This window comes from Triturus cristatus, chromosome 11 (genome assembly GCF_964204655.1).
Source record: "Triturus cristatus chromosome 11, aTriCri1.1, whole genome shotgun sequence".
Lineage (NCBI taxonomy): Eukaryota > Metazoa > Chordata > Amphibia > Caudata > Salamandridae > Triturus > Triturus cristatus.
In genome coordinates, this window is record NC_140594.1 from 1,018,243,522 (window position 1) to 1,018,268,358 (window position 24,837).

Consider the following 24,837-nt stretch of genomic DNA (forward strand, 5'->3'; position numbering starts at 1 on the left):
AACGTGTTTCATGAGTTCGGATGAGAACGGCTGGCCGTTATCTGAGTAGACAGCACGTGGTAAACCGTATCGTGGGAAGAATTCTCGAACTAACTGTTTGGCAGTAGTCGGGGCAGTGTAATTTGAAACCGGGTATGCCTCTGTCCAACGGGAAAGAGCACAGACAACTACAAGAACATATTTGAATCCTCGACATCGTTCCATCTGGATATAATCCATCTGAAGGATTTCAAAAGGGTGATCAGGAGGCTGAAATCCACCCTGCTCTACGGGAACGCTTTTTCCTGGGTTAAACTGGCAACAGATCATACAGGTACGAACTTTTTGTTTAGCTGCTGCTCGTAAATGTTTATTGAACCAAATGTGTTGGATGCTGTCTAGCATAGCTTTTTCTCCTAGATGTGCTGGACTATGTATAGTGTTAATAATAACTTGGACCATTGAATCAGGAAGGAACCATACAGATTTTTCCTTCGTCATCCATCCTTGGTCCGTTTGAATCCCTCCTAATTCAGTCCATTTCCTTATTTCGTCTGGAGTAGCATGTGTCTGTATGTCAATTACATCAAGAGCGGGATCCTTAACCATCATGCAATGTGTTGGTGTCTGGACTATTGTCTTTGTCATGTCGGATGTTTGAGTTTGAGCAGTCTGTTTAGCTGTTCTGTCAGCTAGATCATTGCCTTGAGAAATGATATCAGTAACTTTCGTATGAGCTTTACATTTCATAATTGATATTGCAGTGGGTAGATGTATTGCATCTAATAAGGCATGGATGAGGGGTCCGTGCTGAATGTGGGCACCGTGAGAAGTTAAATAACCTCTCTCTCGCCACAGCACGCCGAAGTCATGTACAACTCCGAATGCATAACGTGAGTCAGTGTATATGTTGACTTTTTTATTTGCGGCTTGAATACAGGCTTGTGTCAGAGCGACGAGCTCTGCTGCTTGAGCGGACAAAGTATTTATACAATTTGTTTCAATGATTTCAGTGTCTGTTGTGACTGCGTAAGCGGCCACTAACTCTCCTGTACTTGTTCTCATACATGAACCATCTACATACAACGTCAGATCTGGGTCTGACAATGGGACATCTGTCAAGTCTTGTCTGGGTTTCGTCGTGATTGTAATAACGTCAATACAGTCATGAGCTAGTGGGTCTGTTCCGTTTACTGGTAACAGTGTGGCAGGATTCAATGTGTTACAACGTCTGATTTCTATATGTGGTTGGAACAATGTTAATTCATACCCTGTAAGTCGCGCTATAGTTAAGTGTTGTGTCTGTGTGCGGTTCAAGAGAACCTCTACTGCATGTGGTACTTGAACTATCAATGGATGTCCTAACACTATGGCATCGCTTTGTCTTATTGCTAAAGCTGTTGCTGCCACTGATTTCAGGCACGCAGGCAGAGCCTGAGCTACGGGATCTAATGTACTAGAAAAATAAGCACACGGTTTGTGTGATCCTGCTTGTTCCTGTGTGAGTACTGACAAGGCAGTACCTTCTCGTTCTGTAACAAAGAGTGTAAAATGTTTTCTGTAACATGGTGTTGCTAAAACAGGTGCTTGGCATAGAGCTTTCTTTAAGCTTTCAAAAGCTAGTGTGTGTTCCTGAGTCCAAGGGAGGACAGTCGATGTGGCTGCCTCCTGTGTTGTTAATTGAATGAGTGGTTTTGCTAGAAATGCATACTGAGGGATCCACTGCCTACAATATGAAGTGAGGCCTATAAAAGCCCGCACCTCCTTTTGTGTCTTGGGTATAGGCATGTTAGCTATTAACTGAATGCGGTCGGGTGTAAGCTGCCTTCCCTCCTTGGACAGCGAGTGTCCAAGATAAACAACTCGCTGGACACAGAATTGCAGCTTAGAAGGGGACACCTTGTGCCCCCTTTCAGCTAGAAATTGTAAAACTGTCAGTGATGCTTTCTCACATTCAGGTTCGCTTCTGGCGGTGATCAGCAGATCATCGACATATTGAAGCAGGGCAGTGTTTACTGGCATGTGGATACTGTCGAGTTCTCGTTTCAGTGCTTGGCTATAGATGCTGGGGCTTTCTGTAAATCCTTGAGGTGCGCGTGAGAATTTAAAGCTACGTCCATTTAAACTAAATCCGAACAAGTATTGGCTTTCCGGATCTATAGGGACGCTGAAAAAGGCATTTTTGAGATCAATTACAGTAAAGAATGTTGCTTCAGGATCAATAGCTGTCAGTAATGACGAGATATCTGGGACCACAGGGAATTGTGGCATAATGCATTTGTTCAATTCGCGCAGATCAATAACCAATCGATATACTGGCGGGGCCTTCGGATCTGTTCGTTTAAGAATCGGAATTATCGGTGAATTACATACATTGGAGTCTGTTTCTACAACCACTCCTTGGGCAATGAGCTCGTCAATGATTTGTAGTAAAGCCACTACAGCATCTGGTGGTAACTTGTATTGTCGCATTCGTGGTAGTACCACTCCTGCCTTTAGTGTCACTCGATATGGTGTAATATTCATGCAACCAACGTCAGTAGGGCCTTGTGCCCATAGATGTGTAGGTAAAGTCTGCAGTCGGGGATCCATGTCTCGAGACACATAATGACCTTTGAAATCACGTAAAAACAATCTTACTCCTTCCGGAGAACAACATATTATAGCTCCTAGAGCTTTCAGTGTTTTTATACCTAACAAGTTTTCTGGACATGATTTAGTAAGCAACAAATCTGTAGTTCTGGTCAAGGGTCCTATCGTCAGTGGAAGAGGCTGTGATACTTCGTTAACAATAGGTTTTCCTGAAAAACCAAGGGAAATATTCTGTGAGCCTGAGAGGGGTGCCCCTGGAACTTCACTACGTTTTATGGTTGTTCGACTTGCCCCTGTATCTAGTAGGAATTTTCTATCTTGGCCTAATAATTCACTATGTACATAAGGTCCTTCTTGGTCTACAGGGACCTCGATAAGGGGTAAGTCGACTTCCCTCTCTAGGCTGGTTCATGCGTATCGTTGATAATCAGGGTAGTCGTACTGTGCGGTCTGGTACAGCTGTCGTGTCGTGGTTTGTGTGGCAGCAACAGGCAGCGCTGGTGCAGCTGGCACAAACTGTATAGACTGTTGTGGAGCTGGCATGGACTGTGCATGCTGCGGTGCTCCTTGTTCATTCTGATCCTGTCTAGGTGGCCGTGGTCTTTCTTTTGTAATACCTGTGGCGATATTACGCTTCAGGACTGGACAATCGTGTATATAATGACCTGGTTGTTTACAGTAGTTGCATGTCCCTTTTACAGGTCCTGCTGATTCACCGGAATGTGTCGTACCCTTTTTATGTCCTTCAGCTGGAACTGTCTGGGAGACTAGCATTTTCATTTTCGTGTCTTTCATGCGTCTTTGTTCATGATCTTGTTCCTCTCTAATTCTATTATGATGATACTGTAACATTTGTAACATTTGTGATGGGGTATTACCTTGCCAGGTACTCTCGAATTTTAATACTCTATTCTTCACTTGGGGCAAGGAATTTTCAACTAATTTTGTCACAAACAGATGTGGGTATGACTCGCTACTTGCTTTTATACCACTATTTATACCAAAACATTTTTCGAATCGGGCATAGAAATCACTAGTGTCTTCATCTTGCTTTTGTTTACAGGCTGAGATTGCACCCCAGTCTTCCTTTTTCGTGGTTAATAAACGTGGCAGTACCTGAACTAGTAAACCTGGTAGTGCTTTAGTTTTGTCCCCAAGCCCCGAACCTGGACCTCGGGCCTTTTCTTCATTTTCTAATGCTGTCCAGTCTATCTTTTGGTCTCCCACCTCCCACTCTTTTTCCTTGAGTTTTTCATAAATGCCAGCAGGCATCAATACCTTTAATATTGTCATAATGTCGGGATAGGTATACTCTCCCATGAGTAACATGTCTTTAATTTCTCGGTGGAAACCCGCTGGGTCTTTGTCATGACTGGGTACCACTTTCTTCATTTCCAACAATTCTATTTTTGATATGGGCGTATATACATATACACGTTTAAACTGATTGTCCTCGCCCTTTATTGGGTGCACTTCTCGTAAGGGATTCTGTCTGTCCATGTAATACATCGGTCTTTCCTTGATGGCCAGTGAATCATGTTCTGGATATACAAAAAGAATGTACTGCTTTCTGGATTCTAGTATTTCCTTAATTAACTTAGTACCTGAACCTTTCCATCTATTCATGAGTAATTCAGTCAATATATCAGGTAAGGGACTAGGATCTGAATGTTGGCTTTTATATAGTATAAGAAGTTGTTGAATCATATAAATCCCAGCTAAACGCTGTTCATCTGGGGTGAGATTCAAAAATGTGTGTGCTACTGTATCATCATCATACTTTCCGGGACTGTCAACCCAATGAACGGCTGACCTGGCTAATTCTTGTTCATCCATAGAATCGAGAAAATGATAACCCCTTCGTTCTCGGAGTAATTTGTCAGTGGCTTGGAACGAATGCTCGGGGGACTTTATATTTATTATAGGTGTTTGGAAATTCCTGTTATTATCTGGGCATATCGGACGTATCGGGTCAGTAAAACATCTAGTACTATTACAAGATCTTCCTCTACCTACATAGGCTATGGTTTCTGACTGTCCTGTGGGCAGTCCTGATCCTTCCCCCTCGCTTTGTTCGAACTGGTCTACCGCTAATCTCTCTTCGTGTAGGCGTTCTATTTCTTTACGGATCTTTCGGCACATGGCTATTATACAGTTTTGCTTATCATGTCTCCCTTCTGATATATTCTGGCTCCATCTGGTAAGAATTTGCATTGCTTCCGGGTCTACCCCCGGTCGGTCTTGATTTCTGATCACACAATTTATGAGGAAACGTAACAGTTCCCCCTGTATTTCCACTTTCTGGTATTCCATAGCTCTGTTAATACATTCAGAATCTCGCCCTGTTTGGACAAAATGATATATATTATCTAGATGCATAGTCATTCCTGGTAACTTCCCTAAATACACCGCGGCTCGTCTGATACGTAATGATGCCAGGATCATTTCGTCCTCTTTGCCGGGCACAGGGTCATATCTACAATCTATAAGAAGTTCCTTAAGCGTGCGTGCATTTATGAGTTTGGGGGTACGTGGATGTGCTGACTCCTGAAAAGTAAGTTTATTTATTCTGGGTGGCGTAGAAAAAATATTAGTAGCACCTCCAGTAGCCCCGTCTGGGGTATCGGGCGTGAAAGGATTCGTTGAATGCGATACAGCAACTATAGGTGTGGACACAGCTATAGAAGTAGCTGTAGGAGCAGATGTGGAAACGGACGTGCTTGCTGGAACTTGTGCCAGGATTTGTTGTTGTAAAGATACAGATACAGGATCTTGGCGTTGAACCTCCCCGGCCGACGGTCTATGTGGGGCGGGGTTAGCATACTCTGGAGCTGCGTCATCTAAATATGAGGAAAGAAAAACATCTTCTGCGGTTCTAGGATGCCCTTTGGGATGTACCTTTATTGGAAATAATGGGGGTGGCAAGTCTTTTGGTATCGGGCAGAGGTGCGGGCTTTTTGGTATCCCCGCAGTAGCCTTAGGTAATCCCTCGGCCAGAAGGGGATACATACCCTTCATAAGGGCATGTCTTTGTCTGTCTACTTGTTCTGATTTCACTCGTGTACCTTCTTCAATTAATAGATTTTCTCGGACTTCATTTGAATTCTCTTTACTCTTCTCTTCCTGTCTACGTGCTTTTTCTGTACGTCTATACGATTCTTTACGCCATAATTCAATGGCGTCTTTCTGTGACTGTCTGGCTTTCTTTTTCCATAACTCTTCCTCTACTTTCACGATGCACTCTGCATCCCAGGTCCCAGCTGCGGGCCACCTCTGACTTTCTGGTAATTCCTTAGTGTAGTCTACCCATAAATCAAGAAATAATATAGCGTCTAAGCCGTGTTTATGATACATGAAGTACCCTGGAGTGTCCCTAGGAGGAATAGGAACAGCTTCTTCGAGTACCCCTTTTCTAGTTGTGATCTGTCTTAATTTCGAAAAGAGCGGCATTTTGAGAACTGATCTGATACTTGATTTTGAACAAACTTAATACAATAAAAACACAATAATGAACAGTCATTCACACCACAGTATGCAGAAAATACTAACAAAACCTTTTGGGAAATGTCTAGCCTGACCACCACTTGGCTTTTATTTTACTGTGAGGGTGCATTAACCCCAATATGTGATTAGCCTAATTGTATATGTTAGTTTCCAGCCCAATGGGCTTGCAAGGCATACTTCAAGGGTGACTTATGATATAAAAACATAGGTCTTTCTTTCATAGCAAAGGCGGTCTTCTATACCATGTGTCAATACATTGCATTTAAGCTGCAGCCCAGCCAGAACAGTGATGCTCCTGGTAGACATATATATTTATAATTTCGAAGGTGAAATACAGTTTCTTGGCAGGCAACAGGCTGATGTCAGGCTTCGTGAGCCGCGCAGGTAATGAGACAAAGTTCATGGTCACAGATGCAGGCTCAGGCTGGAGCTTCAGAGGCAGAAAGCAAGAAAAGCTTGATGACAGAATCAGGGCCTACTTGCCTGGACTGTAAAATGGCATAAGTGAACCATATAAAGGCGGTGGCCTTTTGTACTTAGGAATGGAATATCCGGCCTATTCATGGCGGATCTGAAAGAGGACATGTTAACGGTGGACGCACATGTGTTTGCGTCTTCATAACTGGAACTGGAGGGAACATACATGTACTTGTAACATGCACATAGAACCGTTGGGGTCCAAGATAGGGGACATAACTGACCAGAAAAATCCATATTTCCACATTCCCTCCTTGTCCCCTACTTGCCCGTCAAGAGATATCAATCTTCATTAATCCATTGATCTGTTCATATAGCATCATTTGTTCTTCTTTCTTATTCCGGGATCTTGAACGAAAATCTTGATGTGGAATACACGATGTGGCACACAGACCACAAATCGCTGGTCCACATTGCAGGCATAGACAGCAACTGAATAGTATGAGAAGGCCAATACCTAGGAAGGATAGAACTCTCCATCCCCAGGCTGATAACACGCTCCAAAACCAACCGGACCAAGTCCAAGTGCCTGGATTCTGGTGTATCTGGCTTACAATCTTATGAAGGCGAGTTATAGCTTTATATACAGATGGCGAATTTTCTGGTATGAATACGCAGCAACTTGATCCGATGACCCTACAAGCTCCGCCCCTATCGGCCAGGATGACGTCAAGGACAAGACGATTTTGAAGCACAACAATCCGCATAGCAGACTGTTCTTCTGTTAAATTGCCTAAGGCGGAAATAGTTTCGTTCACTACTGCTTCAAGGGTTCTAGTTAATCTACGTATCAGCTTACTATTGGTAACGGTACCTATATAGGGAAAGAGACCTTTATTGAAATCTGTGTATTTTTCCCATGCTGTTTCAGTGTAATCGACTATTGGGAGATCTCTCCTTTCTCTATTGTGTACTAAATGAGTATTTCTGTGATAATCAGGAGGAGCTAGAAAAACAGGTGGCAAAAGAAATCCAATGTAGCAGGTACCATCCCAATCTAGAGGCAAACGTACATATGCCGTCTGACCACATATAAAATAGGAATGGCGGGAAGCTCTAAATGTCGACTTGCCTTGATCACTGAATTCTATTACAGTGGTGCATCTACTATGGCCCATATGTATGGAACCATTCTTTCTTACACATAATTCACCTTTTACTGAAAATACTGACATGGCGGGCAAAATTGGAGTAGCTTCGGATTCGACATTTAGGATCATAAGATTAAGCGTAAAATTACCTAATCCATATACTTCATTTTCTAGATCAGTTCCTGTTCTCTTGGGAAGTCCCTCCTTGTTAGGGTAGCAGACTTTAAGTAAAACTAAGTTCAAATTTCCCCATACCCAGTTGTCTTGATAAACTGCAGAATTTGAATCTATGGAATTAATTAAACTAAACCATGCTCCACAGGAGCCGTTGTGTGTGAACGGGTATGGAAAAAGAGGTAGAATTCCTTTATAATTCTGATAGGGAGGGAGTCGGCCACATATCCAACAATTTGTAGCATTGCTAACCTGATGGGAATGATGTAACATACTAATAAAAGTGTTATTGCGCAGCGCAAATCTATACGATAATTCATGCGGGGGTAGGTCACTAAAAGAATGTTCAGCAGTAACATTATAAACATGTCTAGAAATAGGATAATATATGTGCAACAATATACTTGCAGTAATTATTAAGAAACTTAGGAAAAACAAAATTAATAACGTCACTGTGCAATGACTACGCAGTGATTTACAGTACGCCTGTCGTTTCAACATTTTTCGGGTGCATTCTCTATTCAGGTCCAAGGGATACATGTCAGAGACAATTCAACCGCTTCACCTCGGAGAGGACTTAAACAATCAAATTGCTTGACTGATTGGACCTGAGTTTTAGTTTATAAAGTTCGGAATTACTCTTTTCAACAAAAGGAAGTTTTGAGTCAATGGGTGAAGACACACGAGGTGTGGTATTCACATCCGCTGGTAGTCCATGAAATTTCTTGATATGACTTGAATGTATCCAGCCTTTTCTGCCCTCGATCTTCACGGCTTTCCTTGTGGTGAGCAAGACCAATTTCGGTGACTTCCACCTAGGATCCAGCTGAGTCTTTCGATCAAAGTTCCTCACTAAAACGAGATCCCCTGGAATTACGTCATGGGGTTTCACCTCAGTGTTGTCAGGAAAGGCTGCAGCTACCTGTGAACGACAAGATTGTAGTGCAGACATCAAGGAAGCCAAATAATCTGTCAGCATATTACAGTCAATATCAGTTATTTTACGTGGTATAGGCGTCCCCCACATATTTGGTGGTCTGCCAAAGATCACCTCATACGGGGATAGCCCTGTTCGAGAGTGTGCTACCATTCTCATGTAAAAGAGTGCAACTGGTAATGCTACTACCCAGTCGACACCTTTTTCCCTGCATATTTTGGACAATCTAATTTTCAGGGTCTGATTATGTCTTTCCACGAGACCTGCTGCCTCGGGGTGTCGGACACAGTGGAATTTCCACTGATAGCCTAACAAAAGTGAAACGTGTTTCATGAGTTCGGATGAGAACGGCTGGCCGTTATCTGAGTAGACAGCACGTGGTAAACCGTATCGTGGGAAGAATTCTCGAACTAACTGTTTGGCAGTAGTCGGGGCAGTGTAATTTGAAACCGGGTATGCCTCTGTCCAACGGGAAAGAGCACAGACAACTACAAGAACATATTTGAATCCTCGACATCGTTCCATCTGGATATAATCCATCTGAAGGATTTCAAAAGGGTGATCAGGAGGCTGAAATCCACCCTGCTCTACGGGAACGCTTTTTCCTGGGTTAAACTGGCAACAGATCATACAGGTACGAACTTTTTGTTTAGCTGCTGCTCGTAAATGTTTATTGAACCAAATGTGTTGGATGCTGTCTAGCATAGCTTTTTCTCCTAGATGTGCTGGACTATGTATAGTGTTAATAATAACTTGGACCATTGAATCAGGAAGGAACCATACAGATTTTTCCTTCGTCATCCATCCTTGGTCCGTTTGAATCCCTCCTAATTCAGTCCATTTCCTTATTTCGTCTGGAGTAGCATGTGTCTGTATGTCAATTACATCAAGAGCGGGATCCTTAACCATCATGCAATGTGTTGGTGTCTGGACTATTGTCTTTGTCATGTCGGATGTTTGAGTTTGAGCAGTCTGTTTAGCTGTTCTGTCAGCTAGATCATTGCCTTGAGAAATGATATCAGTAACTTTCGTATGAGCTTTACATTTCATAATTGATATTGCAGTGGGTAGATGTATTGCATCTAATAAGGCATGGATGAGGGGTCCGTGCTGAATGTGGGCACCGTGAGAAGTTAAATAACCTCTCTCTCGCCACAGCACGCCGAAGTCATGTACAACTCCGAATGCATAACGTGAGTCAGTGTATATGTTGACTTTTTTATTTGCGGCTTGAATACAGGCTTGTGTCAGAGCGACGAGCTCTGCTGCTTGAGCGGACAAAGTATTTATACAATTTGTTTCAATGATTTCAGTGTCTGTTGTGACTGCGTAAGCGGCCACTAACTCTCCTGTACTTGTTCTCATACATGAACCATCTACATACAACGTCAGATCTGGGTCTGACAATGGGACATCTGTCAAGTCTTGTCTGGGTTTCGTCGTGATTGTAATAACGTCAATACAGTCATGAGCTAGTGGGTCTGTTCCGTTTACTGGTAACAGTGTGGCAGGATTCAATGTGTTACAACGTCTGATTTCTATATGTGGTTGGAACAATGTTAATTCATACCCTGTAAGTCGCGCTATAGTTGAGTGTTGTGTCTGTGTGCGGTTCAAGAGAACCTCTACTGCATGTGGTACTTGAACTATCAATGGATGTCCTAACACTATGGCATCGCTTTGTCTTATTGCTAAAGCTGTTGCTGCCACTGATTTCAGGCACGCAGGCAGAGCCTGAGCTACGGGATCTAATGTACTAGAAAAATAAGCACACGGTTTGTGTGATCCTGCTTGTTCCTGTGTGAGTACTGACAAGGCAGTACCTTCTCGTTCTGTAACAAAGAGTGTAAAATGTTTTCTGTAACATGGTGTTGCTAAAACAGGTGCTTGGCATAGAGCTTTCTTTAAGCTTTCAAAAGCTAGTGTGTGTTCCTGAGTCCAAGGGAGGACAGTCGATGTGGCTGCCTCCTGTGTTGTTAATTGAATGAGTGGTTTTGCTAGAAATGCATACTGAGGGATCCACTGCCTACAATATGAAGTGAGGCCTATAAAAGCCCGCACCTCCTTTTGTGTCTTGGGTATAGGCATGTTAGCTATTAACTGAATGCGGTCGGGTGTAAGCTGCCTTCCCTCCTTGGACAGCGAGTGTCCAAGATAAACAACTCGCTGGACACAGAATTGCAGCTTAGAAGGGGACACCTTGTGCCCCCTTTCAGCTAGAAATTGTAAAACTGTCAGTGATGCTTTCTCACATTCAGGTTCGCTTCTGGCGGTGATCAGCAGATCATCGACATATTGAAGCAGGGCAGTGTTTACTGGCATGTGGATACTGTCGAGTTCTCGTTTCAGTGCTTGGCTATAGATGCTGGGGCTTTCTGTAAATCCTTGAGGTGCGCGTGAGAATTTAAAGCTACGTCCATTTAAACTAAATCCGAACAAGTATTGGCTTTCCGGATCTATAGGGACGCTGAAAAAGGCATTTTTGAGATCAATTACAGTAAAGAATGTTGCTTCAGGATCAATAGCTGTCAGTAATGACGAGATATCTGGGACCACAGGGAATTGTGGCATAATGCATTTGTTCAATTCGCGCAGATCAATAACCAATCGATATACTGGCGGGGCCTTCGGATCTGTTCGTTTAAGAATCGGAATTATCGGTGAATTACATACATTGGAGTCTGTTTCTACAACCACTCCTTGGGCAATGAGCTCGTCAATGATTTGTAGTAAAGCCACTACAGCATCTGGTGGTAACTTGTATTGTCGCATTCGTGGTAGTACCACTCCTGCCTTTAGTGTCACTCGATATGGTGTAATATTCATGCAACCAACGTCAGTAGGGCCTTGTGCCCATAGATGTGTAGGTAAAGTCTGCAGTCGGGGATCCATGTCTCGAGACACATAATGACCTTTGAAATCACGTAAAAACAATCTTACTCCTTCCGGAGAACAACATATTATAGCTCCTAGAGCTTTCAGTGTTTTTATACCTAACAAGTTTTCTGGACATGATTTAGTAAGCAACAAATCTGTAGTTCTGGTCAAGGGTCCTATCGTCAGTGGAAGAGGCTGTGATACTTCGTTAACAATAGGTTTTCCTGAAAAACCAAGGGAAATATTCTGTGAGCCTGAGAGGGGTGCCCCTGGAACTTCACTACGTTTTATGGTTGTTCGACTTGCCCCTGTATCTAGTAGGAATTTTCTATCTTGGCCTAATAATTCACTATGTACATAAGGTCCTTCTTGGTCTACAGGGACCTCGATAAGGGGTAAGTCGACTTCCCTCTCTAGGCTGGTTCATGCGTATCGTTGATAATCAGGGTAGTCGTACTGTGCGGTCTGGTACAGCTGTCGTGTCGTGGTTTGTGTGGCAGCAACAGGCAGCGCTGGTGCAGCTGGCACAAACTGTATAGACTGTTGTGGAGCTGGCATGGACTGTGCATGCTGCGGTGCTCCTTGTTCATTCTGATCCTGTCTAGGTGGCCGTGGTCTTTCTTTTGTAATACCTGTGGCGATATTACGCTTCAGGACTGGACAATCGTGTATATAATGACCTGGTTGTTTACAGTAGTTGCATGTCCCTTTTACAGGTCCTGCTGATTCACCGGAATGTGTCGTACCCTTTTTATGTCCTTCAGCTGGAACTGTCTGGGAGACTAGCATTTTCATTTTCGTGTCTTTCATGCGTCTTTGTTCATGATCTTGTTCCTCTCTAATTCTATTATGATGATACTGTAACATTTGTAACATTTGTGATGGGGTATTACCTTGCCAGGTACTCTCGAATTTTAATACTCTATTCTTCACTTGGGGCAAGGAATTTTCAACTAATTTTGTCACAAACAGATGTGGGTATGACTCGCTACTTGCTTTTATACCACTATTTATACCAAAACATTTTTCGAATCGGGCATAGAAATCACTAGTGTCTTCATCTTGCTTTTGTTTACAGGCTGAGATTGCACCCCAGTCTTCCTTTTTCGTGGTTAATAAACGTGGCAGTACCTGAACTAGTAAACCTGGTAGTGCTTTAGTTTTGTCCCCAAGCCCCGAACCTGGACCTCGGGCCTTTTCTTCATTTTCTAATGCTGTCCAGTCTATCTTTTGGTCTCCCACCTCCCACTCTTTTTCCTTGAGTTTTTCATAAATGCCAGCAGGCATCAATACCTTTAATATTGTCATAATGTCGGGATAGGTATACTCTCCCATGAGTAACATGTCTTTAATTTCTCGGTGGAAACCCGCTAGGTCTTTGTCATGACTGGGTACCACTTTCTTCATTTCCAACAATTCTATTTTTGATATGGGCGTATATACATATACACGTTTAAACTGATTGTCCTCGCCCTTTATTGGGTGCACTTCTCGTAAGGGATTCTGTCTGTCCATGTAATACATCGGTCTTTCCTTGATGGCCAGTGAATCATGTTCTGGATATACAAAAAGAATGTACTGCTTTCTGGATTCTAGTATTTCCTTAATTAACTTAGTACCTGAACCTTTCCATCTATTCGTGAGTAATTCAGTCAATATATCAGGTAAGGGACTAGGATCTGAATGTTGGCTTTTATATAGTATAAGAAGTTGTTGAATCATATAAATCCCAGCTAAACGCTGTTCATCTGGGGTGAGATTCAAAAATGTGTGTGCTACTGTATCATCATCATACTTTCCGGGACTGTCAACCCAATGAACGGCTGACCTGGCTAATTCTTGTTCATCCATAGAATCGAGAAAATGATAACCCCTTCGTTCTCGGAGTAATTTGTCAGTGGCTTGGAACGAATGCTCGGGGGACTTTATATTTATTATAGGTGTTTGGAAATTCCTGTTATTATCTGGGCATATCGGACGTATCGGGTCAGTAAAACATCTAGTACTATTACAAGATCTTCCTCTACCTACATAGGCTATGGTTTCTGACTGTCCTGTGGGCAGTCCTGATCCTTCCCCCTCGCTTTGTTCGAACTGGTCTACCGCTAATCTCTCTTCGTGTAGGCGTTCTATTTCTTTACGGATCTTTCGGCACATGGCTATTATACAGTTTTGCTTATCATGTCTCCCTTCTGATATATTCTGGCTCCATCTGGTAAGAATTTGCATTGCTTCCGGGTCTACCCCCGGTCGGTCTTGATTTCTGATCACACAATTTATGAGGAAACGTAACAGTTCCCCCTGTATTTCCACTTTCTGGTATTCCATAGCTCTGTTAATACATTCAGAATCTCGCCCTGTTTGGACAAAATGATATATATTATCTAGATGCATAGTCATTCCTGGTAACTTCCCTAAATACACCGCGGCTCGTCTGATACGTAATGATGCCAGGATCATTTCGTCCTCTTTGCCGGGCACAGGGTCATATCTACAATCTATAAGAAGTTCCTTAAGCGTGCGTGCATTTATGAGTTTGGGGGTACGTGGATGTGCTGACTCCTGAAAAGTAAGTTTATTTATTCTGGGTGGCGTAGAAAAAATATTAGTAGCACCTCCAGTAGCCCCGTCTGGGGTATCGGGCGTGAAAGGATTCGTTGAATGCGATACAGCAACTATAGGTGTGGACACAGCTATAGAAGTAGCTGTAGGAGCAGATGTGGAAACGGACGTGCTTGCTGGAACTTGTGCCAGGATTTGTTGTTGTAAAGATACAGATACAGGATCTTGGCGTTGAACCTCCCCGGCCGACGGTCTATGTGGGGCGGGGTTAGCATACTCTGGAGCTGCGTCATCTAAATATGAGGAAAGAAAAACATCTTCTGCGGTTCTAGGATGCCCTTTGGGATGTACCTTTATTGGAAATAATGGTGGTGGCAAGTCTTTTGGTATCGGGCAGAGGTGCGGGCTTTTTGGTATCCCCGCAGTAGCCTTAGGTAATCCCTCGGCCAGAAGGGGATACATACCCTTCATAAGGGCATGTCTTTGTCTGTCTACTTGTTCTGATTTCACTCGTGTACCTTCTTCAATTAATAGATTTTCTCGGACTTCATTTGAATTCTCTTTACTCTTCTCTTCCTGTCTACGTGCTTTTTCTGTACGTCTATACGATTCTTTACGCCATAATTCAATGGCGTCTTTCTGTGACTGTCTGGCTTTCTTTTTCCATAACTCTTCCTCTACTTTCACGATGCACTCTGCATCCCAGGTCCCAGCTGCGGGCCACCTCTGACTTTCTGGTAATTCCTTAGTGTAGTCTACCCATAAATCAAGAAATAATATAGCGTCTAAGCCGTGTTTATGATACATGAAGTACCCTGGAGTGTCCCTAGGAGGAATAGGAACAGCTTCTTCGAGTACCCCTTTTCTAGTTGTGATCTGTCTTAATTTCGAAAAGAGCGGCATTTTGAGAACTGATCTGATACTTGATTTTGAACAAACTTAATACAATAAAAACACAATAATGAACAGTCATTCACACCACAGTATGCAGAACGTATTAAAAACATTTAACATTTAACCTTTAACTGAGCAACGATGATGATGACGATCTAAGAAAAGTTAATCATAAAACATAATTCTCGACATTGACGGAAATTATTCTGGATTTATATACTTGATATACTAGATATACTGTTAAACAGTACAGATACACTGCTAAACAGTGCAGACCGGATTTGTGTACCCAAACCCGTCTGGACCGGCACAACTTATGTGCACGCCAGAACGCCTCCCCAGTAATGGTACTCACCGGGTAGCTCGGAACGGAAGGCCTCGGAACGGAACTGAACTGAACTGGACCGGACTGGACTCGACTCGAAAACTTCGGAAACCTGGTGGACATCGGAAACCTGGTGGGCCTCTGTATACCTCGGATCTTGCTCTCTCAGCTAGGCTCTGGTCGGGATACTTCGCACTTCTCACCGCCTCGTCTGGGTGTTGATCGCAGCCTCAGTCGCCCCCGCTTGACCGGAGGGAGATACAGGAAATCCTGCTGGTACGCGTTGTTGTCCGTCCAGCTGTGGCAGGAGACCGGGCCTGCAACGCACCGCCGGCGCGTGAGATGAGAAAGTGTCCCTGTTCGGGCACCATTTATGTGGTAAATAATTTAATTACCGGGACTTAATTTGATACAGAACATAATAAAAATAGCTCAGTAAATAAGAGGCAGAATCCGTGGTATTAGAGGTTCGGAATGGGTTTTATTCTAATGGACGATTTCGAAATCGTGGCCTCCAAGTTCCATCACCACGGAGGTTCAGGAAGTGAAGTACATACATTATTGATAATTATTCACTTTTATACAATAGGCATTACAGTGAAGTAAATGCAAGAGGCGTAACAATTGATAGCAAAGATAACATTTCACATGCGTAGCTGAAAGAGGCGTAATTGGGAGTAACAAGGAAACGTCATTGGTTGTGATGTCACATATGGGTGGACCTATGAAATAATTTCGCAATGTCAGCAGAAATACTTGGCAGAGATGTGCGCGCAGCAGTATGACGTGTGATTGACGTGCAACTAGGGGGTGAAGGGGACTTGACATTTAGCTCTACATGTGGCGACAGAAGTCTGGAGGGTCAAGTCAACCTAATCCCAAATCATATCTAACATCCTATGTTTAAAGAACTATGTTATCCAGAAGGGAGGTCTCTGAGAGTAGAATCTTATTCTATACTGACTATACTGACTGTTAGTGCGTATACAAGCGTCTAAGTGTCTACACTAGGTGCGAGGGCAGGAATCTTCCATAGTAACAGGGCTATGAATTACTTGCATGAAGACAGAGAAGCCGGGCCGTTGCTCGGTAGCTGGAAGAATGTTTACTTAAACTACTAGACAGGAATGCATTGGGCAGGGAACGGAGCAGATAATTTCGAAGGTGAAATACAGTTTCTTGGCAGGCAACAGGCTGATGTCAGGCTTCGTGAGCCGCGCAGGGAATGAGACAAAGTTCATGGTCACAGATGCAGGCTCAGGCTGGAGCTTCAGAGGCAGAAAGCAAGAAAAGCTTGATGACAGAATCAGGGCCTACTTGCCTGGACTGTAAAATGGCATAAGTGAACCATATAAAGGCGGTGGCCTTTTGTACTTAGGAATGGAATATCCGGCCTATTCATGGCGGATCTGAAAGAGGACATGTTAACGGTGGACGCACATGTGTTTGCGTCTTCATAACTGGAACTGGAGGGAACATACATGTACTTGTAACATGCACATAGAACCGTTGGGGTCCAAGATAGGGGACATAACTGACCAGAAAAATCCATATTTCCACATTCACACAGCGTAAAGGGTAGTGGGTACTGGAAAAAGTGTAAATGTGTGGATTACCTACAAAGCTTCAAAGAACATGTTAATAATAGCGAAGGATGGTCCAATCATCCCTTGTGAGCTTGGCTATTAGTATAAACTAAAGCAAAAGGCTGGAAAAGGGATCAGTTACAACAAACTTTAGTGATGAAATAAAGATTTATTCCTGTGATGTTTTTTCAGAGTGATATGTCCCTTTTGGTGACTAGTATGGTCATGCTGCCCACAATCATGCGTTCGCCCCAGAGTCCTCCTGGATACTCTAGGATACCCAGCAGTGCCACTCTTGACGAGAGTTCCACTGTCTGTCATTTTGCTCTGGATGTATGCTAGGTACCACTGCCTTACACTTATAGCCATCATATTTATACTTTTGTTCTTTCCTTTCTAACCAATGATAGATGGTAGATAACAAAAACAATGCAGTTTATATTTTTCTAGAACCAGTGTAGCTATATGTTGTGTTATAGGTCACCTAAAGAAAGCAGCCATAGAAACATAAACAATTATATAAACAATTATATTGGTAATGAAAGATTAAATGATAACTCTTCATCATGTAATCTCTATACGCAGGTATGAAATACAATGCACAAGTATCCTGTCCCATTGGCATTCTAAAAGCAACATAGCAACTCTCCAATGTAACTATAGCTCAATTTCCCTTTTAAGATCACTGGCAATTAACAGAGGTGACCAAGACCATTGCAGATTTCTTTAAGGCTTTTTAATTTGCTATTTCAAAGACATTAGTCATTGGCTACTGGCCAATACCATTTCCTGTATTGCTGCCTAACACCTCATTTTTAAGCTAGAACCAGGAGGGTCGGATTCATGTCCATGCCATTATTCTGGGGTAATCCTTTGTAGCTTGTCTGCATGATCATCCAATACTTTTACCCTTTTTCAGACACCTCTTTTAGCTGGCTTTAGGATTCTGTGCACTTTACGACTGCCAAAGAGTAGTCAAGTGCCTGTGCGTTTCTTCTAATACACGTACAGTATTTGACACTCCCTATTTGGCCTATTGAACTTCCCCATAATTCTAATGATCCCTAAAATGCACCAATAGCAAGAAACTATAAAAGTCACACGTGACTTCCACGGTGTATATACACCATCTATAAATTTGATAAATATATATGTCTACCAGGAGCATCACTGTTCTGGCTGGGCTGCAGCTTAAATGCAATGTATTGACACATGGTATAGAAGACCGCCTTTGCTATGAAAGAAAGACCTATGTTTTTATATCATAAGTCACCCTTGAAGTATGCCTTGCAAGCCCATTGGGCTGGAAACTAACATATACAATTAGGCTAATCACATATTGGGGTTAATGCACCCTCACAGTAAAATAAAAGCCAAGTGGTGGTCAGGCTAGACATTTCCCAAAAGGTTTTGTTAGTATTTCAATCTTTATGTTTCACCTCTGCCTAGGGAAGGATTAGAAAAATGCTTAGTGGAATAAGGTTTTTAATGACTTAAGCAGAAAAGTTACTTTGTAGAAATGTACTTTAAAATGCCTGAGCCAGAACTGGCTTAAAACTAGTTCTGCCACTCATCACACCTCCAGGGCTGGAATACACATCCTTGGTGTGGAGAGGGAACAACTTTGTCTCAGAGGACAATGAATTGCCTCTGGGCCCAAGAAAGGCTAATGAGGGTTAAATACTGACCAATTAGCATGGAGTAGCTATCTGTAGTGGACATGTGCAGTTGGGAAAACACAGGCCAACTTTGGCACTACCTCTATAAATTGGAAATTCCATGGAAGGTTTCTGCTGTTCATTTCTAGGACCCTCCTAGACACAGTCAGACTCCAGCCACAGGAGAAGGGAGAACCAGCTATAACCCTATCAGATAGGGGAGGGACATAGAAGTTGAAAATAGTACAGGCAGGTTGCATCTATGCTCTGCTACGTTTATACATAGGAACCTGGGCAATTAATACAGTAAGGCAAAAAGTAAGTGTGGCTAAAGGAGGTAAGGGGACTAAGATAAAATAGTTAGGATTGTGTGGTAGAGTTTATCCAGTCACCTGCACCTGCTAATGCACAGGAGAAACCTTGTGCTTCTTTCACCACCTATCTCAAAATGCTACTTGACCTCAGAAGACTCCATGGGAAGAAGAAGGTTCTGCGCGAAGAAGAATCCTAACTTCTACCTTCTGCTGGAAGAAGATGACTTACACAACACCTCCTGAATCCTACTGACTCCCAGAGACTGGAACTGCTCTCTTTCCAATTATCAAGTGGTTGGCCTCCCATTTATCTGTTTCTAGTACACAAAAACAGAAAGACTCGACTCCAAAAGAGTCCTGCTGACTAAAGAAGACTAGAAGCTAAGATATCTGGAGATAGAGAGAGAGAGAGAGAGAGAGAGAGAGAGAGAGCGAGAGAGCGAGAGAGAGACAGAGAGAGAGAGAGAGACCTGGTGCCTAAAACTCTGCTTGAGGAGCTAGAGATATACTTCTGGGAAAGTCATAAACGGTGGTTAGTTAGTTTCTGAAATATTTAAAGGAGGCTTCTCTAACATGTCTTCCCAATCTATGCTGATTACTGAATCCTGACACTAGAGGAAAGCATGCAGTCACTCAGAATAATGGAAGTTTCACGATTACACTGAAGCCGTTCTTGATAAGTGACCCTACCAAGGACAGAAAAAAAACTTTTACTTGATATGAGAAGGAATGTAGAGCTACCTAAACATGTTTATTCCCATTTTTAAAAGTATACAATTTGAAAAGAGGCATTTTAGTATCTTAAAAGCAGTTCACAAGCAACGTATGAAACAAATGAGAATGATTTCAATTATTTCATGATAAGAACAAACACACTCTCAATGAAACTCTAGCTGCTCAAAAATTTAGTTTTGCAAAGTTCTAGTGAAATGCATTGGCCCAGATATTGGGCTACCCAAATTCATACAATGAAACATAATTTGTTAACTCATTTTTCTTCCTTGTATAATGTCTAGTATTTCATGGGAAACACAACAAGATGATGGAAGGAGTTGTGAAACTTTTAGTTGAAAAGTTTCAGCACTCTGTCCATCATCTTGATGTGTTTGCTAGTACATCATGAGTGACAGAATACCCAACCTTTAATTAGCTGACAGAATTGGAAGATAATAATATAATGTTTCCCGTTAATTTGATGAGGTATAGAATACTGTTGACTCTCTATTTTGGAAATAAAACCCTGGCACTGACATCTATCAAATCAATATCTCTAAATTAAACCAAGAATCCCAGAAAACCCAAAGGAATTATTGTTTTCAACTGGGAGCTAAGGCATAGAAGGAGAAGCATAGACAGGTAAAGACCAAACGTTGTGGAGAGTTACTGGCAGGGCTGAAGGGAGGATGAGTGAGGATCACCAGAAGACTAAGGAAGAACTGTCAGAGAGATAGCATACAAATTACGTTAATGTAAATCCTGTGATAACAAGATTACATAGAGTGTACAGTGGAGTGTGTGTGATCTATAATATAAAATATGTTAGAAGGATAGTAAGAGAGCAAATGTGACTGTGACAAACAAAGGCCATGATGTTGCTCACATGGGCAAAGACAGTTTTTAATTAATATGAATCAGCAAATGAAGAAAATCATTGTTGTTGACCTGCTTTTATTATACATTATGAAACTTTGCTGTCATTTTCTGGATTAAAAAAACACAAAATATTATTTTTAATATCAATTTTGTTAATTAAACGGAATAAAAACCTACATTTAAAATTTAAATTAAATATTGTTCTATTATTCATTTTAACTGTACCTTTTATAGTAAATGATTTTTTACTTTATCTGAAATTAACTTGAACCTAGAGTGGATGTAAAGGCATGAATATTTACAAGACATTGAATGAATTACAGTGAAAATATTAAGTTTAGATATGGATAATTAATCATAATAAATGTGCAGAACCAACCTTGCAAATTTGTGGACCCAACAATCCAACCATTATGATTCTTTTAATTAATTCCTTAGAATGCATATTTCTTGCTGTACAGCTATGTGCCTCATCATGTAAAAAAGCCTTTGAGGAGTATAAACCAAGATGAGTGAGTTTAGCCTCAAATGAGAAAGCACAAAACAATGTATGCTGAAATTTAGAACCTACCTTAAAATATTTCAGATTTTGTACCTTTAAGAAATTGGGCTATTGATTGAGGGGAGTGAAATCCCTACTCCAGCACCAACGACAATGCTTGTTATGGTTTACCACATAAGTCATTGAATTAACCTGTTCTTAACCCTCTGGTGTCTTGGCACAAAAGTAGTCAGGCTAAGCCTAGAAGCAAAGTGTGAAGTATTTATGCAGCACACAAACAGAAATGAAGTAGAAACACAACACAAGAAAAAACCTACACCAGAGAAAAATCTAATAAATACAATGACACCAAAATCAATTAGATCCAATATGTAGAACTGAAATTATGATTTTTTAAACATTTTGTAAAATCTAGCACCTAAAAGATCAAAGATCCAACTGTCGTAAAGTTAGACTTTTGTCACAGTTTAGATTTGTGAATCAGGCCTCTAGTTTGTAACTGTCAAAATAGTAGTGAAGTTACTACATACAACAAGTGTAAACTTAAAAAAAGTGAAAGTACCTTTGTGAATCAGTCCTTTAATTTTTCATATTATAATTGCTGACAAGAGTTCTCAAAGATTAGAAAACGATGAGGAAACTGGTGCAAATAAATTGTTCTCTAAAATCAGATGTGTACAGGAATCAAATGTACATATCTCAATATGTGTTCTATAATAGAGAGACAAATAATAAATCCCCATTCGTCAGTAAATCCACCATCTCAAACGTTTCTCTGTTTCCCTAAAAGAGCATTTGTTTAAAATCTGCTGGTTTTCTTCTCCTGATGTGTGAAAGTCTATTTTGTATTTAAATAGACTGTGAGTACCTAAAATTATTCAGACTAGTTTTCTCCGCAAAAAAGAAAATGCAAACAGAAATCTTAAGACATAGTATAAATGAAATAAAGATGGAAATGCAACATGTGTGTAATGTAATGTCATGTAATTTGGATAAGTAGTGCGATGCTTGTCATCCATGCATGTATGCAAGCACTGAATCAAGGTGTGTGCATTAGCAACTGAAAATATAATACTATTTTTTGTAATCTCTAGTAAAATGCTGAATTTCTGTTTTGTTTTTGTCATCTGAACTAAAGATATATATATATTTCCTATTTTTATAGGTGTGGCCTGGAGAAACTGTGTTTCCGGACTATACAAATCCAGAATGTACAAAGTGGTGGGTGGATGAGTGTGTAAGATTTCACAACATTGTAAAATATGATGGCATATGGATAGTAAGTAATTTAATTTATTGATATTTTTTATAAATGTTAAATATCAAATAGAATTGAAAAATGTATGTTCTTTTTATTATATAGTAATGGTGTCAGAAAGTTATTGACGAGCGACTACTAAATATCAATAGTGAGCGATAATAGCCTAACCAGGATAAAAACAGAGTTATTAGACCAATGCAAATTTGGTTGTAAACAAAGAGTACTTTAAGTACATAATTGTGGAAAAGATCTCAAGTAGATGTTATTTGCATGCATGTGCCACTACTGTGGGACCCAATTTGTTGACAAGGAATGCAAAGATGACATAACTATTCAATTGAAACATTTATAGTGGTCATTTGTTCAAGGAGATCATGCATGAGGGATATTTGCCATTTTTCTTCTGGCAAAAATGCAATGTACCCATTTCAACAACAGTAGCCCTGTTGCTCTAGCCGATTCATCCTCTATTCGTTCGCACCTCAAATTCACTGGGCCCTACTCCTTTATCATTCATCTTGAAATCAGTCCATGCCCTCTTCATGTTGTTTCTTCTCTTCCTGTGGATAACACTTTAGCCACACCATATCAATTATTTATTTCAATCGCAAAGATCATTAAAGCACAAAAATAATAAAAACAAGATACAAAATACATAAATACAAACAAACTAAAGAGAGTGAAATGCAGAAATTAAAACATACTGATTGATAAAAACATAAACATTAAAGGTAAAAAGAAGCAACTCTTCCTACAGGCTAAAACAGCAATCTACGATTTAATGGTTTGCTAAAACGATCTTCACATGACATATGAAAGCAATAGGTCAAAGATTGCTTTGGGGTTGCAAGTACAAAGCCAGTGCCCCAGTCAGTAGATACAATACGCGGAATGGAGTCACAACGACTCCACATCGATTGGCACTTGGTATGCCTAATCCAGAACACCATAGGAAATGTTGCCACACCAAATACATGGAGTCTACCTGTACTTACTCTCAGAATTCTGAAGGCAGCCAAATGACTTCTGCTGCCTAAGTTCTTGCAGAGGGGCACAATCCACTTGGCCCGTAGCCTACAGTACTGAGGGCAGAAGAACAATATGTATTTCAGAAGTTCATTATCCCCAGTGACTGCTGTGGACTGGTTTCCCGCCTTCTCATCATTCCATTTAGCAGTAAAGGCTTTCTCCAGGAGGGTGCCATTTCTAAACTGAAGGTATAATTTATAAGCTAGAGTCAGTATTATTTTGTCAATGATTACCTTCTATCACATACAAGGTTTAAAATCGATAGAATACATTGTGAGGCTGCCATTGTTCTTTTTCATAGTAACTACATTACAGCCTCTAAATACATGTTTTAATCTTGCCTCAGGAAGGTGTGCACAGCAACTCAGGAGAGGAACAATAAATGCCAAGACTCAACTTCTGCAAAAGCGATTTTATTGTGCAAAACCATAGAATCTTCTCTACGCCCTGTATGGCCATAAAATCTCTTGCATCATCACAATAGTATTACAATTCAGTGGTGGTCCACAGCCGGTACCAAACAATTAACAATCTACATTTGATTTTATGGGAAATCATCCACTGGGCAAGATCAAAATATAAGGGTGTAAGGGGTGTACTCATGGGAAGTGATAATAAGGCCCTCAGAAAACTGTGTTCCACCATTTCAAGAGATTTTGCATTACAGGAGCCCCACAATTCAGTGCCATCCAAAGCAGACCCAAAAGCCATAACAATGTATATCTCAAGATCTGGGGCAACCATTCGGGAGACAGTCTTACGATGGACCTTTGCTATGTTTGCATTCTGCTGGGTGAGCACCAAATGAGACTTTTTAATCTGGAGGGCCCTGCTCAGGTTGGTTGTCATTCTGATATCTAGATAGTCAAATGCAGACACCCGATCAATGCATGCATTTTCCACCAGTATCTTCTTGTTACAACAGATCACCCTGTTTTTAGAGAAAAACATACATTTGGTCTTAGCACTATTAAGCCTTAGGCCCGCTAAACATGAAAGAAAGAAAAAAGATCTAACAGCAATTGCAGCCCCCGGTGAGACTTTCAAATCAATAGGGTATCATCGGCAAAGAGAAGGGCCGGGACCCTTCCCCCCCTCCCAATTTGGGTGCTTCACCCCCATCCTCACTTAGGTGATCAATCACCCCATTTATATACAGGGAGAACAAGGTGGGTGGGTGTCTGACTCCCTGAACTACGTGAAAGGGTTCAGTCAGCTGCCGATAGTCATGAGAGAAGGAGGGATACCTATGTTTTCCATTACTCTCCACAATTTCCCTAGTGTGACCTGATCAAACGTGCTGCGTAATTCAACTAAAGCAACATACAGCTTGCCCCCATTAAATAGTACCTCACACCAGTACATACAAGCAAACTGGAAGATCTGGTCTAGTGTACTAACGTATGCTCTAAAACCCGCCTGTAAGTCAGAAACCCTCCTCTGTAATTCACTCCTGCAGCTGAGTCAAAAGTTGCTTACAAA

At 41.4% G+C, this 24,837-nt stretch overlaps 1 protein-coding gene across 3 annotated transcripts in view; it reads left to right on the forward strand.

Annotated features, from left to right (window-relative positions):
* The window catches only part of LOC146785847 (maltase-glucoamylase-like), a 783,978-nt gene that overhangs the window by 258,488 nt on the left and 500,653 nt on the right, over positions 1-24,837 (forward strand). For all 3 annotated transcript variants that reach the window (XM_085635202.1, XM_085635203.1, XM_085635205.1), the window contains one exon: positions 22,231-22,344. In XM_085635202.1, coding sequence (XP_085491328.1) covers positions 22,231-22,344 — 114 coding nt within the window. The remainder of the gene's footprint in view (positions 1-22,230; positions 22,345-24,837) is intronic.